General features: G+C 43.9%; 1 protein-coding gene across 1 annotated transcript; it reads left to right on the top strand.

Moving 5' to 3' along the window:
• The first annotated feature begins 315 nt into the window (after nucleotides 1–315).
• Nucleotides 316–14,226, top strand: srebf1 (sterol regulatory element binding transcription factor 1). Its single transcript, XM_054607637.1, has 19 exons — nucleotides 316–607; nucleotides 2,805–3,419; nucleotides 4,821–4,981; nucleotides 5,095–5,220; nucleotides 5,312–5,530; nucleotides 5,655–5,769; nucleotides 5,988–6,145; nucleotides 6,323–6,542; nucleotides 6,658–6,842; nucleotides 7,017–7,278; nucleotides 7,553–7,719; nucleotides 7,948–8,116; nucleotides 8,225–8,333; nucleotides 8,540–8,649; nucleotides 9,614–9,746; nucleotides 9,892–10,057; nucleotides 10,961–11,176; nucleotides 11,760–11,871; nucleotides 12,391–14,226. Exons 1-19 carry the CDS (start codon nucleotides 502–504, stop codon nucleotides 12,609–12,611), a joined length of 3,570 nt encoding a protein of 1,189 aa, XP_054463612.1. The 5' UTR covers nucleotides 316–501; the 3' UTR covers nucleotides 12,612–14,226.
• The last annotated feature ends 891 nt before the right edge of the window (nucleotides 14,227–15,117 follow it).

Raw genomic sequence — 15,117 nt, 5'->3', positions numbered from 1 at the left:
TAGATAATCATTTTATAATAATTTTAAATTAGATTATTTTGATGTTTTGAAGCCATTACACCAGTTTGTTGAGCACATTGATAGTCATATTTAATTAAACGTTGTTGTCTTATAAAATCATGGCACATGCTCCACGGCATGTCCCCTCTTCAGTCAAATAATCAAAACAAGCCTGAGAAACACGGTACGTGGGAATCCACTACAAAGGCGGTGATTGGCTGGCGAGCCTGTCAATCACTGTCAGGTGGGCGGGTTCTTCAGGCGGCCGCCGTAAGCACGTTCGTACTGACTGAGCGTCAGTGTTTGGCACGGTTTAACAAGTTTCCCTGGACCATCATGGGGGTGGGAGTGAGTAGTTAGTTGACACATCAATACAAAGCTGCAGCTCAGTGTGCGAGTGTGTCAGGTAGACTCGGGATCTTTTGGCAAATGTAGGGAACGAGAGAAGTGTTCCCGTGTTTCCCTCAAGTCTATAACGGAGTGCCAGACACACCAGTAAAGATGAACAGTATGTCTTTTGACGACCCGTCGTTGGATAACCTGGACCCAACGCTGTCGCTAAATGACCCCAGCGATATTGACACGGCCCTCTTAAGCGACATTGATGGTAAGACAACGCAACAGTGTTTGTGAGCTCATCCAGTGGCCGGTTTAAAGGGCTGCAGCGAGCTAGCTAGCATCGCATCGTTAGCTTCCCTCCATGCTTAGGAAGCTAGCATTAGCCGAGAAGCTAGCTGGTATTGTTTGTGTGTTGGCTGGTGTGACAGTAGACAGTCTTGTTGACGCAGTCGTGTCTTACACACGCGATTCAGAACTCGTAATCATAATCTTTTCGTGCTATCCGATTAATAGAGCGGGTTAGCTAAGCTAGCAGGTTCAGGCTAACGTGCTGCTAGATGGTCGCGTGCACGCGCCCCGCCCCCAGCGCGCGCCTCTGACAGAGGTTACTGTCGTTCATTCCTCCTGGCTGAGTTCACCGCCTCAGTTGACCGACTTCACAAATATTATATGTGCATTTTTTTTTACAAGGAATAAAGTGTATATATATATATATATATATATATATATATATATTTATATATATTTTTTATATATATATTAGTTTTACTTATGTTTGTTGTAAACACGTGCTTGTTACGTTTGCAGTAACGTTATATACTTTTAATAAAATTAATCAAAAAGCTTGTGCCTATTTAGCTAAATACTGGCAAAGCAATTTAAATGTTTATGTATGTGTAATGCTCACATTCTCATCATTCGGTTGATGTAATGCATAGGGATGTAGAGTAAATAAAACAGTATTTAATTATAAGGTAAGATAAGATAAAATAAGATAATCCTTTTATTAGTCCCGCAGCGGGGAAATTTACAGGATTACAGCCGCATAGGTTATAGTGCACACGAGACATAGTAAAAGAAAAACAAGATAAAATAAAAAAACAAGTATTATAAATAAGCAATATTTATACATATGATTTGGTGTACTATTTTCCTTTTCCCCACCAAGACTTTACAGCTTTTGCTTATGTGTATTTCTTTATGATATTGGGGCAAAGCACCACTGGGTAATGCACATCCCGCAGACGTGCACGCGTCTTCCTAACTTTGACCGAGAGTAACCTCAGTGCTGCTGCTCGCTGGTAACACACAGACAGCGCGCTCTCTCTTTCCTGTCTTGGCTGATCGGCATAGCGAGGCTCTGAGACGCGCTCTGATTGGCCAAGAGCGATCACCTCATACAAAACACTGGACTTACCAGGGTGCTGCTGCGTTTCACTGCAGACGCAACACACACTCAAGATGTGTCCTGTTGAGCTTCATCAGGCCAAATTTTGCAGAAATAGATGTATATTACAGTGCCTTGAATGCACTCTGCACATGATTTCTTTCATATTTATTTAAAAGAATTGCCATTTAAACATCAGCAGTTTGTATTAGAATAAAATACAATATGAAACATTTTAGATATTCTATGTTCATAATATGCTAATGAATACCCATGGGTCAATAGTTACAGACCATAGTAAAGTTAGTTTCACAACTCTTTTCATAAGTTTGTTGAGAAATGCAGTACAATTAACACGTTTTCTGCTCGTCCTTGTAGTACTTTGTCCCACAGCTTTTGTACTTTTTGTTGTAATCTATAAACTCAGATCAAATTTATGTTATTATTGAGTCTAATTCATGATATATATTTTGGGTATGGAAAGCAACCAAAATGATTTTAAGGTATAAACTTCTTTTATTTCATTTTAAGTTTTAAGCTGCCCCAGGGGTCATTTTTCTTAACCAAACTTTTTTTTTTTTTTTTTTTTAAATAAAATATATATATATATATATTTTTACCAATTAACTATTTTAATTTTGAATGTTTTATACTTTTTTGTATTTGAGTTTTAAATTCTGAGATTAGCTGGGTCTTGGGCAAAATGGTGCATTCTTTTCCCATTTTGCAATAAAAGTTTTGTTAGATGTACTGTACTTCCTTCAGCCATGACGTTATTTTTTTACTCGGTGATTCTATTTTTAAGCATAACGATTGTATTCTTCAGCAAATTGTTCACTCTCTGATCCGTTTCATCATAAACACTGTACATGTGGGTTGATGAATGGCTAACCAGCAGCGTAGATGGAAATGAAGGAGATCCAGTTTACTACTGAGAAGTTGTTTTCAGTACTCAATAAGCCAAACTGATTCTGTTTGGCTGTTTCTTGGAAGAAACTGTTTCTTTTAAGATTCTTATATATATTTTTCTACTTGGCCAGTAGTAGTGATGGTGGTTTTGATTTCTCTCCCTCTTCAGACATGCTACAGCTCATCGGCAACCAGGACATGGAGTTTGGAGGACTGTTTGATAACCCTCCATACACAGCGCCTCCTCCGGCCCAAGAGCATCCTAGTTTGTCCCAGTCCATCACCACACCTCCCGCTCCAACCGTCACTACCACACCTCCACCTGCATCGTCCTCTTCCATCCTAAGCAGTAGCCCACACCTGGACGCACTTCTGGGCCCTCCCATCACCCGAAGTTCCTCCACCCCAGACAAGACCTTCCAGCCTCCCACCTTCCAGCAGTCCCCCCTGGCCCAGGTTCCCAACACCACACAGAGGCCGCAGCCAGCCTCCCCTCAGCAGGCTCAGAGCCTCATACAGCCGCAGGTGGAGCAGCCCCAACCTATTCTCAGCCCGCCTGCCCCGGCCCTTGCTGCTTCACCTCATGGCTCACCAGCACCAAACCCGGCTTTCAGCTCGTCGCCCCAGGCCCTCTTCACCTCACCTGCACCCCAGACTCTGCCTCAACCCCAGACTCTGCCTCAACCCCAGACTCCGCCTCAACCTCAGCCGCAGGCCCAACTTCAGGCCCAGGGTCAGTCTCTACCGGTCCGGACCAGCTACAGCATCCAGAACAGCTACACAAGTAAGCACACGTTGATGGCGATGAGGTTTTGTTTTCTATTGCTTATAAGTTTGACATTACAGGTTATCTAAAGGTATTTAAAATTCTGGATCGATCATTCTTTAACAGTCCTTCTCACCATATTATTTGGGGTGTTGTCCCGCATTGATTGTTGTACATGTGGACCTCTCCTGGGCCATTCAGACTGGCACAGGACAGACAGACAGACAGACAGACAGACAGACAGACAGACAGACAGACACCCACGAGTCCAAAGCCTTATCTTACGACTCTACAAACACTGAACTACCCCAGTGTAGCCGCAGTGCCCTGCTAGGTGGCTCTTCACGTGTATTGCATTTTTCCAAACTAGGAAACTAGGTCATTCAACTTCAGCTGAACTCATATCCAAGTCTAAATCTAATAGACTTTGCTCAGTCAATGAACTAAGTGAACTTGCTTTGTCTGGGCAACAGCCATTGTATATGTACATAGTATGGCATATCTACATATCTGCAGAAGCCATGTTGACATTGAGACCTGATTGTTGCCATTTTCAGTTTAGTTGATATGGATGTCGTAGTAGCGTTATCATTTAACGCACCGACCAGCACTATGTGCACTATGTGTTAGTGTTTGGAGCAAAACGCAAATTTACAACAGTGGGGGAAAAAAATTGTAAATTAAACATTGCCTCCTAGATGCAATAAATGTTTATTACTCCTATAAAACCCTCGATCCTGGTACTGACAGGTGATTGCGATGGCTAGGCCAGTTGGAGCTGATAAGAAATACAAGGTGACACACTGAATGTTGTTATCACTTGTTTCCAGTGAGATCATACTTCACCTATTGGCCTACAGACCCATAGACAATGTCTTGCAAAGTGTCAAGTGTAGTAATGTTGCATTAATAACCAATAATTAGTTTAAACCAAAACATTTATCTTATATATTTTTTTACCATCAAAGAGTAGTTATGTGGAAGAAGGGGTACTTTAATGGTCAGTCGAAAAGAATGTTGGTGGCATGCCAGTTTGAAATTACATTATCACAGTGTTCACAAACTGCCACCTCACAGCCATAAACAGAAAGCTGGTCCCATTTGACATTGCTTTTTAAAGCTTATATTGGCTGATACCATATACTGATGCGATGTATTGGTCGGTCTATCATTTCTTATCTATAATATTCAACTATAAAATTGCAATCGAGATTTGTTGTGTAATTGCTTAAATCTGATGGCACTGAAGTCCTGAGATGTTCAAATGATTTACTTATAAAGGATTCAGGGGTATTTGTTGTTGCTGCAATAATTAGCAATTGCCTCATGCACTGTATTACTTCGTGTGTGCGTGCGTGCGTGCGTGTGTCTCAGTCATACAATTATACATGCTGGAATTTATGTAACAATTTTCTTCAGCTGGCAGTCCCATCAGTGTGAGCCAAGCTGCTACCATCTTGTCATCCTCACCTCCAAGTGTGACCATCCAGGCTCAGCTCCAAGGGCTGACCACCACGTCTGCTCTGCTGACCACGTCAACGAGTCCCCCGGTCCAAAGCATCGCACCCCACATGCAGCAGGTACCTGTGAGAACTTGTTCATAGAAAATACTGCAGTGTGCTCATTGTTTGTGTGTTGTGGAACCAAACCCAGAACCGTGTATCTTTAATGAACTTGTGCGTGTTTTTCTCAGGTGTTGCTGCAACCCCAGTTCATCAAGGCTGAGTCTCTGTTGCTGACCACTCTGAAGCATGACCCCTGCATTGTCACTACCATGACCTCGGCCACCACCACCCCAGTACAGACCACTTCACTGCAGGTAGGCACATCATCAAACAATGGTAAACTATGATTTACCTGTGTTTCCTACTGTCTTCCTTATTTTCTGGCTACCTTATTTACCTCTTCAGGCCTTTATGGGCAATGGCACCATCCTGACCACGATGCCTCTCATGGTGGACGCTGATAAGCTGCCCATCAACCGCATCGCCATCAGCGCTAAGCCGCTCGGCCAGCCACACAAGGGAGAGAAGCGCACAGCCCACAACGCCATCGAGAAGCGCTACCGCTCCTCGATCAACGACAAGATCCTCGAGCTCAAAGATCTGGTGGCTGGCACTGAGGCCAAGGTAGGAAAGAGCTTCATTTAAATTCATCTCCATCTCTCTATGTCAAAGAAAAATCCGTCAATCTGCAGCATTGAGAAGAGGAAGAAGCTAATCTTGTATTTGTTTGGTTTCTACTTCCCTATAGCTCAACAAGTCTGCGGTGCTGAGGAAAGCCATCGACTACATCCGTTACCTGCAGCAGACCAATCAGAAACTCAAACAGGAGAACATGGCTTTTAAGATGGTAGCCCAGAAAAACAGTACGTGCTGTAAAACCCGTCGTTATTCCATATCAGCTTCTCTGCAATTTCTTTTCGTTCCTTGAAAGCAAGTCATTCAGTTGACCTTTGGTGATGAGGTCTATTGATAGCCACTGTTATCCTGAAGTGACATCGAGGGTTGAAGATGTCTTTACTTTTGTACCACTGATTGACCTCCTACCTGCTCTCCTCGTCTTTCCTTTTCCCTCTTACTTAAGAGTCCCTCAAGGACCTGGTTGCCATGGAGGTAGACGTACCGGCTGATGTGAAGAACGAGCTGCCGACTCCGCCGGCTTCTGACGTGGGCTCCCCCACCTCCTTCTCCCACTGTGGCAGTGACTCAGAGCCTGACAGTCCAATGGGGGAGGACACTAAGGTATGCAGCTTTGCATGCTAAAAATAATATCCAGCGTGGTCGGTAACGAGTAAAATCCTCAGTCAACCACCACTGTTCCTCATCAGCAGAATAACATATGTCTCTACACTTTTGTCACATTTACTTTTGCTAACATAAACGTATCTCTGTGGTCTCTTTCTTTTATTTTTTATACAGCTGCCGAGTGTGGGCATGTTGGACAGTGCGGCAGCGGGAGGCAGTGCTGGCGGCATGTTGGACCGTTCCCGCATGGCTTTGTGCACCTTCACCTTCCTCTTCCTCTCCCTCAACCCTCTTGCTGCCCTGCTCTGCTCATCCGGCAGCAGCTCAGCTGGAAGCGCAGAAGCCAGTGCCCCCCATCACGCAGGGCGGAGCGTCCTGGGTGTGGATATTGCAGGTAAAATGAAAGCCACTGTCGGTAGGAGTGTCACAAAAATCCGCTGTTTTGAAGTGATGTAAGAATCTGATTTCATGGGATGTATCGCATGATTAACGAAACGTGTTTTCTGTAGCGGACTCGTGGGGCTGGATGGACTGGATGCTGCCGACTATACTGGTGTGGCTGATGAACGGTATTCTGGTGTCGGGGGTTCTGATCCGACTGTTGGTGTACGGAGAGCCTGTAACCAGACCCCACTCTGGATCTTCTGTCTTGTTCTGGAGGCACCGCAAGCAGGCTGATCTGGACCTAGCTAGAGTATGTTTGTTTTGTTTGTTTACTAAATACGAACAGATCAAATTTAATGATCCTCATGGAGACTTTTGATCATTTTAAAGAGCAACATCACATTCCAAAAGAAAGATCTGTACCCCTTTATTTTTACCTTTTTTCCTGTTCCTCTTCATCATCATTGATCTCTTTCACCCCCAGGGAGATTTTGCCCAGGCCAGTCAGAACCTGTGGACCTGTCTAAAGGCTCTCGGTCGTCCCTTACCCATCTCACAGTTGGACCTGGGCTGTGCTGCACTCTGGTCCCTGCTAAGATTCTGCCTCCAGCGCCTCTGGGTGGGCCGCTGGCTGGCTGCCAGAGCCGGAGGGCTGCGATCTGATCGCCCCCTGAAGGAGGACGCCTGCAAGAGCAGCCGCGACGCCGCCCTGGTTTACCACCGCCTGCACCAGCTACACATGACGGGTCAGTTGGTGGGGGGAAAAAGAATGTTTCTAAATTAAATCAGTGTTGTGTGAGACTGAACACTGAAGGGTGGCTTATTGAAGTGACAGAAACTCAGTCGATTAAAGAGCAACTCAGCCTTTTTGCTGCAAGAGTCAGTTTGTGTTGATTCAGTGACGATAAAAGTTTGTTCACTAAGTTTGCAAAATCTTTTAATGATTATTACATCACTATTATTCTCTGTAAAGAAAGATGCATATATATATCATTTTCTGTCTTGTATCTGTGCATGCAGGTAAGCTGAATGGCAGCCACCTGTCAGCAGTGCACATGGCTCTAAGTGCGGTGAACCTGGCAGAGTGTGCCGGCTCCTGTCTGCCTGTAGCCAGTCTGGCTGAGGTCTACGTCTCTGCAGCTCTCCGGGTCAAAGCCAGCATGCCAAGGATCCTTCACTTTACCTCTGTAAGTCCCCTCAGTTTGCTTATGCACAACCGTCTCGTCATTTATATTGTGCAAATGTAATATTTTAATTTAATTATTTTTAAATGACGCTGAGGTACTTGCACATTATCCCGTTTAGAGCTCATATGCTTTTAATTTGACAGTAGGTTCATTTTTCTACCATGTTTTAATAAAGGAATTCTGTCCACATTAGAGTTAACTTTACTTTTTTTTTTCTTTCTTTGATAGCGTGTGTTCCTGAGCAGTGCCCGGCAGGCCTGTCTGTCATCCAGTGGCAGCGTGCCTCCAGCCATGCAGTGGCTGTGTCACCCACTAGGTCACCGCTTCTTTGTTGACGGGGATTGGGCTATCCGCAGCACTCCTAAAGAAAGCATCTACAGCCAGGCTGGCAACACTGGTCAGTGCAGACAAAACAGAGTACACACTCCATGTGGCCTAAACCACTGTTTGTTGGATGCACATTGAGGCAGTTTTATGTAAATGTTCTGTGTTGGTCCCCTTACAGTGGATCCTCTGGCCCAGGTGACTCAGGCGTTCAGGGAGCACCTCCTGGAGAAAGCTCTGTACTGTGTGGCCCAGCCTCACAAAGAGAAAAGCTCCAGCCAGGGAGAGGGGTGAGAGAACAAAACACACTCCCAAATAACTGTTTGAATACTTCTCCCTGCACTGGAATTTGTCTTCCATTAATATTTTTTATTAGAATGTCATGGTTGATTTCATATTTGACAAAAAACAATAAGGATAGCATAATTGACTATTAAAAAAAACTCTTATTTTCATGTGGCTGTAAAGTAACCATTCAGTGTGTGTCTCTCCTCAGGGAGTATGCTGATGCTCTGGAGTATCTCCAGCTGTTGATCAGTGCATCAGATGCAGCCGGCGCCACCTCCCAGTCCTTCGCTATTGGCTCCAACATGGCCACCGTGACCGGTAAGATCTGTCCCCGATACATTCCTTTGTCTGAGAAGAAAGAAACCGACTCATGTAAAGGCACTTTATATTGGACATTATGGAAAACTCAATACACTTTTTGATAATCTAACATCAAAATATTGAATGCCAATTAATGGCACCCCCCCCCCAAAAGAAAAAACTGAACTGCTTTTAAAGCATTGCCAATCAAACACTGAGTGGGATTTCTTCTGTTGCTTTAGTACACGAACACATTCAACAACGTAAATGTGAGCTCCTTTCTTTCTTACTATTTTTTTTTTTTCTGATAGAATTGCCGTTGCTTTTCCCGCCTCTTTCAGTCACCTGCCCCGACGGTGCTTCTTATTTAGCAAACACATTGAGGAAATTGAACAGAGATAAAGTTCATTTTAGTACTTTTGAGATTGAGTTGCTTGATTTCCACGGGGTTGACTTTCACCCTCCCACCACTTTCCTTTTGTCCTCACTGATCACAGATCTGAGCGTAAGGGGTTTAGGTGAAAGGGAGGCATCCGCTAGATTGCTTCATCTATCTTCAGCGCTGTCAAATCGGTGATCACCTTGAGAGGAGGGAGGGAGGGAGGGAGGGGAGGCTGTGCAGGGATTTTATTAGGAGACTTTTCTTGGCAGAGCCTTAGGTTGCCCACAGTTTTAGGTGTGTGTGTGTGTGTGTGTGTGTGTGCCCGTTAAATGGAGTAGTTTTCTCTCATGAGGGAGTCGTCAAAATGGCTGCTTTCTCTCAGCATGTTGTGACTGTGCCGGAGGGGAGAAACAGATTGATTCAGAGGTCAAAATACAGACAGCTTGTGTGCGTGTGTGTGTGGTGTGTGTGCGCGTGTGTGCGTGTACACTCTCATGCATGTTAAATGTGAACGTGGGCAGTGGGGGATTCAAATATTTGCATGTTTGTTTGTTTTTCTGCGGGTGTCTCGCCTCTGACTGTTTCTGTTCCCCGTTCCAGGCTGTGACCCCCACTCCAAGTGGTGGTCCTCGGTTACCGTGGTGATCATCAACTGGCTCCAAGGAGATGACGCTGCGGCCGAGAGACTGTATCCGACAGTTGAGCACCTGCCGCGCAGCCTGCAGAACGCGGAGTAAGTTGGACATTGACACACTGGAACATCTGCAGCCAGACGAGGACCGTGTTTCATAACCTTTTGTGTGCAGAGGACAGACGCACATTTTCCACTTCTTTACCCCGGTGTCCTCTTGTCTCTTTTCCCTCCCTCGCTCTGTCAGGAGTCTTCTGCCCAAGACGTGTCTGCACACATTCAGGGCTGTGAGGGCTCTGCTGTCCAAGCCAGAAAACTGCCAGCTGAGTCTGAGCTACAGCGACAAGGCCAGCGCCCTGCTTCGAGACAGCCTCAACCTAGGACCACACTGCCACAGCTCCAGTTTAGACAAGGTACAGGCATGAGCACGCACACGCACACACACACACACACACACACACACACACACACACACACACACACAAGCACACACACACACACAAGCACACAGGCACTTCCAGATTTGTGTGCATCAGTCAAGTTTTGTGACGACGAAAGCATCTGCATTAGAATAATAATAAAAAAAATGGATGCACACAATGGGGGATATCTGCGTGTATAAAATTGTAAACACAGAAAATGACACACACATAACCACTTGAGTGCACACACACACACACACACACACACACACACACACACTTTACCACGGACTGCGAATCCCCCTGTAGCGACTCCTCTCTGTGATGCAGCGGTGTCCTCCCCTCTGGCGCTCAGCAGACGGTGATGCTGGTGGATAGGTAGCTCACACGTGTGTGTGTGTGTGTGCACGTCGACGGCCAGAGCTGTGGTGCATTGTAGTTGCATTGCATGTGTGTCTCAGCCGAGTGCAATGTACCTGCAGTGCAACACAGAGCTGGGCCACTAACAGCAGAACACACACACACACACGTATACACACACACACACACACACACACACACACACACACACACGGTGGGGGTGGAAAATGCCCTTAGACTTTGAGTAGCGCTGTGTTGTAGTTGGCGCAGGGCAATGTCTCTGTTTGTTATATGCCTGCTATCATTCTAATCACTAAATGAATAGTTTTTAGGAATATAAATGATGACACATCGATTAAGTGTGTCCATTAACACTTTAATGTAATAACCAAGTCAGATTTCACCCAGGAATATTTGACAATGGCAACTGAAGTTTTACATAGCATCATCATACTGTCCAATATTTAAAAAAGAAAAATCAGTGCCTGTTATGGAAGTAAACTGTGTCCTGATCTTGTGTATTTCTCTCTCTAGGTAGTCCAGTTGCTCTTGTGTGACCTCCTGTTGGTGATGAGGACCAACGTGTGGCGCCTGCAGCAGCAGGGGGCCGGTCCTGCGGGGACGGGGTCGGTGGCTCCCAGCGGCCCGGCGGGGGTCCACCAGGCGTCCCCACCGGAGCTCCAAGGCTTTCAGCAAGACCTCAGTTCCCTACGCAAGCTGGCACATAGCTTCAGACCTGCGATGCGAAGAGTACGTATAACCGTGTTTATCCCCACGGTTTAGTCGATCTAAAGTACTTTAGACTTCTAGTGAATTAGAAGTTTTTGCTTACATACATTTTTGACTAGACTGTTTTCTAATCTTATTTCCTCTCAGTCTTAAACACAAACAGTCTTTAAACACGACTCATTAAAATGAGTCATGTTTTTCTTTTTTTTTTTTTAAATCCTCACTTGGAGAGATTGACTCAGGCATCAAGGCAGATTACCTTGAATGGTCAGACAAAATGGCAACACATTGAGAGAAGCACATCGTTTATTTACATCCAAATACTTTTTGTGCACATATTTGCAGGCAGTCCACAAGACAATATCTGTTGAAATTAGCTAGAAGGTGCGCCAACACACATACACACACACACACACACACACACACACACACACACACACACACACACACACACACACACACACACCCCTGAGGCAAAGTGTTTAGCAGCGTTGTTCAGAAGGCTTCAAAGTCTCTCTGAAGTAGAGCTGAATATTATGCGAGTCGTCATCCTTCCTCCTCCTCCTCTTCCTCCCTTTTTACTCTTCCCTCCATCTCTTTCCAGTTGTTCCTTCATGAAGCGACAGCCAGGCTGATGGCGGGAGCCAGCCCCACCCGCACGCATCAGCTCCTGGATCGCTCGCTGCGACGCAGGGCAACGCCCGGAGCCAAGACAGGTGTGTTTGGACGCACTTTTGCTGATTCCTATTTTTTCATCCAGTCGGCACACCTAATTCTGTCTGCAGGCAGAATGGTTTGATAAGCTTTTTGTTTTTTGATATTTGGAATTTCTTTTTTTTTTTTTTTTTTTTTTAATAGAGCAAACCTTCATTTTCTCAAAGGCAGTATGAAAGGCTCTGATAAGATAATCTACTCGTTGTTTTTATGAGTGAGATTAGTCCAGTATCATGATATAATCAGGTAGCTTTAAAGTCAATTTCCAATTTACTGATAACGTTCAATTTAGGATTCTGCTTTTCTTGCAACTTTTTAAATAAAAGTTGTTGAGAGCTGTGCGATGCGGAATGGCTGTAATTAGAAGCTCTAATCAGCTTCTCCTCTGTTTTGCCCAATTGTTTTCAACACTTAATCCCATCAGTAATTAAATAAGAAGCCGCTGCAGTCTGATAGGCTGTTGCTTGCTGAGGACGCCGTAAAGCTCAACGTAATGACATTATCTGTGTATTTGTGTGCAGAGGAGTGCGAGACGCGGCCCGGCCAGCGGGAGCAGGCAGAGGCTGTGATGTTGGCGTGCCGCTACCTCCCGCCCTCCTTTCTGTCGGCTCCGGGCCAAAGGGTGGGCATGCTGGCCGACGCAGCCCGCACCCTGGAGAAGCTGGGAGACAAGAGGACCCTCCACGACTGCCAGCAAATGATCATCAAGCTGGGCAGCGGCACCACCGTCACCAACAGCTAGAATGAAGGGATGTAGGGAGGGTGCTGAGAGACATGCATGGACACTGTATATAAAAACATCTCTGAAATACAAAAACACACAGACAGGAAAAACAAAATCCCCCACAGAGACGCTACCACACGGTCTCTGGCATTCTTGCGTGCAGCTATTCAACAAATGTATTTAACTATCCAGATTCATATCCATCTAAAATCTTTTTCTTCATTGACTGTCCCTTCATCAGGAAGCACTTGTTGAGTTCACATTCTTGTTGCTATGGATTATTACAAGAATAAAGGAAGCTTACTTACCGAGCTGAATCCCCCTGTGAGACTGCGTTGCAGTGCCACAGTTTGACCACAGAGAGGAGTCCTCACGTCCTCTTATTGGACCGTGCAGTGTGACTGATGTGTGTGTTTGTGAATGTATGTATGTGTGTGTGTGTGTGTGTGTGTGTGTGTGTGTGAAGCATGACAGAGATACTTGCCCTGCACTTATTCAGTTTATTCCCACCCACGATATTTTTGATATGGATGCACCTTTTTAAGGGCAGGAGTGCTCAGTGGGTTGGAGTGGCGGTCGGCCCTGATTGGCTGCAGCGTGAGGCGTCTCTTGTTTCGTGAGAGAAAAAGGACCAGTCTCTGATTGGTCCGACCGTGGGCCTGTTCAGTGGGAAGCCACTCCGCAGGTTGTCCTGATAGAGTTAAAGTTGATTTGAATCATGTCTTTACTGGTGATGATCTGAGGAGAGGTGACTCACTGAACAAGCTCTGTGTCTATATCTGCACTAGCCCTGCGTGGCTGATTTCAATGAGATGAGATAAGATAAGTAATAATATGGCTTTATGAAGTTATTTTCATAGAGATCATTTTTTTGTTTTGCAGTGTACATATTTTAAAATGTATTTATAATCTTTATGAAATTTTGATTAAGCAGTATTTTGCATAAGCGGAGAGATAAATGCTTATTTTCTTCCCCTAAAACCTGTTTTCTTTTGTAGTTTTTGAACAGGCCCAAATCATACGGTTACTGTAATGTGTTGCCATGGCGATCACCGTCAATGGAGACAGTATCAAGTTATTTATGACACATGGTCTAACGTAATTGACCTTTTGCACTGTTGCACACGTATGCAACTATAATATCAAAAGGAATTGGCAGCGTCCCGTTCTGGCAGACAGCTGAGTCTAAAATGTTAACCTTTGGCACTTTTGCAACAAGTTACATGATGCAGACAATTTCAAAAAATGAATCATTTTTTTCCAAAGAGGGCCTGTAGTGAATCTTCTGGTTTTCTTTTGTAGCTTCAATATAAAGAAAAATACTTGCTCTTTCAGTCATTATAGTTTCATGCTCCTAGAGAACCAACGTTTATTGATTTTTTTTTTCTTCTTCTTTTTATAGGTCTGTAAAAAAATATATAACAGCAACAACTTTGGCATGTGTTTTTGTCCCAGAACCAGTTTTTTATAGTGTGTCCCTAATGTGAAAGATTGAAAGATGTCGGATTGAGGTGAATGAGACGCAACCATGTCTAAAGGTGTTATTTTTGTGTCCTGTAACTGACATCTTTTTATCACTTGTTATCTGGTGTCATCCTTTTATGATGTAAATATTAAAGCATTTTGTAAAGAAGACTACAGTGTTTCCTGTGGTGCTTAAATAGTTTAACACTTCATGATGAAGGTGAAGTAGGTCATGTGGTTTACTTGTAAAATGGGATTACATTTTTGCAAACGAATAAATTAATATAAATCTGTAATTAATCTCAGACAGTGTTTTTGTAAGCAAAGGCTAAAGTTAATTGATATTAGTAATACTTGCTCTTCAATGCATTTCAAGTTTCTAATTTGAATACTTAACATTTGAATAATATCTGGTTTTAATCTTTGAAATATGACTAAAACAATGGAATGTGTAAATGTGGCTAATGGTCACTTTTTACTTGGGCAGCAAAAAAAAAACCAATATGCCGGTCCAAATTGTGTCACCATGTGTGTTAATGTCAGTGCACGTTCAGTAAAGACAAAAAGAGCAGGCATTGGTCATAGCAGCATTTAAAGGTGCTGGTATATTTAACATTGGCGTTACAAAAAAACATCTCAAACAAAGTGATGCTGTGTCATCGATTCCAAACAAATAGACATGAAAATCAATAAAACGGCATGCTCCAACTTATGACAAGTGACATTCCCAAAAAAGGTCGTTATTTTTTTTCATCAATGGATTCTTTTAATAACATTTTATAAGCAATAACATATTCCATTTTATAGAAAATAAACATCTCTAGGAAATACTATACACAATTATATTAGTACATCACATCTTACATTTAAACAGCATCAAATACTTATATACACCATTAAATAATGAGCTTCATAAAAGGGAACGTTTGGTGTGGCGTTTTTGCACTTTCTTTTATGCTCTAATACTTAAATATGTCTCCTTTTTGATATGACCAGTACTTAAACTGACACCCTGTACAGGGCGTTGTTACATAGCATGGAAGAGTGAAAGAGGCTACAT

The sequence above is a fragment of the Anoplopoma fimbria genome, chromosome 11 (assembly GCF_027596085.1).
Source record: "Anoplopoma fimbria isolate UVic2021 breed Golden Eagle Sablefish chromosome 11, Afim_UVic_2022, whole genome shotgun sequence".
Lineage (NCBI taxonomy): Eukaryota > Metazoa > Chordata > Actinopteri > Perciformes > Anoplopomatidae > Anoplopoma > Anoplopoma fimbria.
Note: the sequence above shows the minus strand (reverse complement) of the source record. Positions and strands in the feature narration are given on the sequence as shown.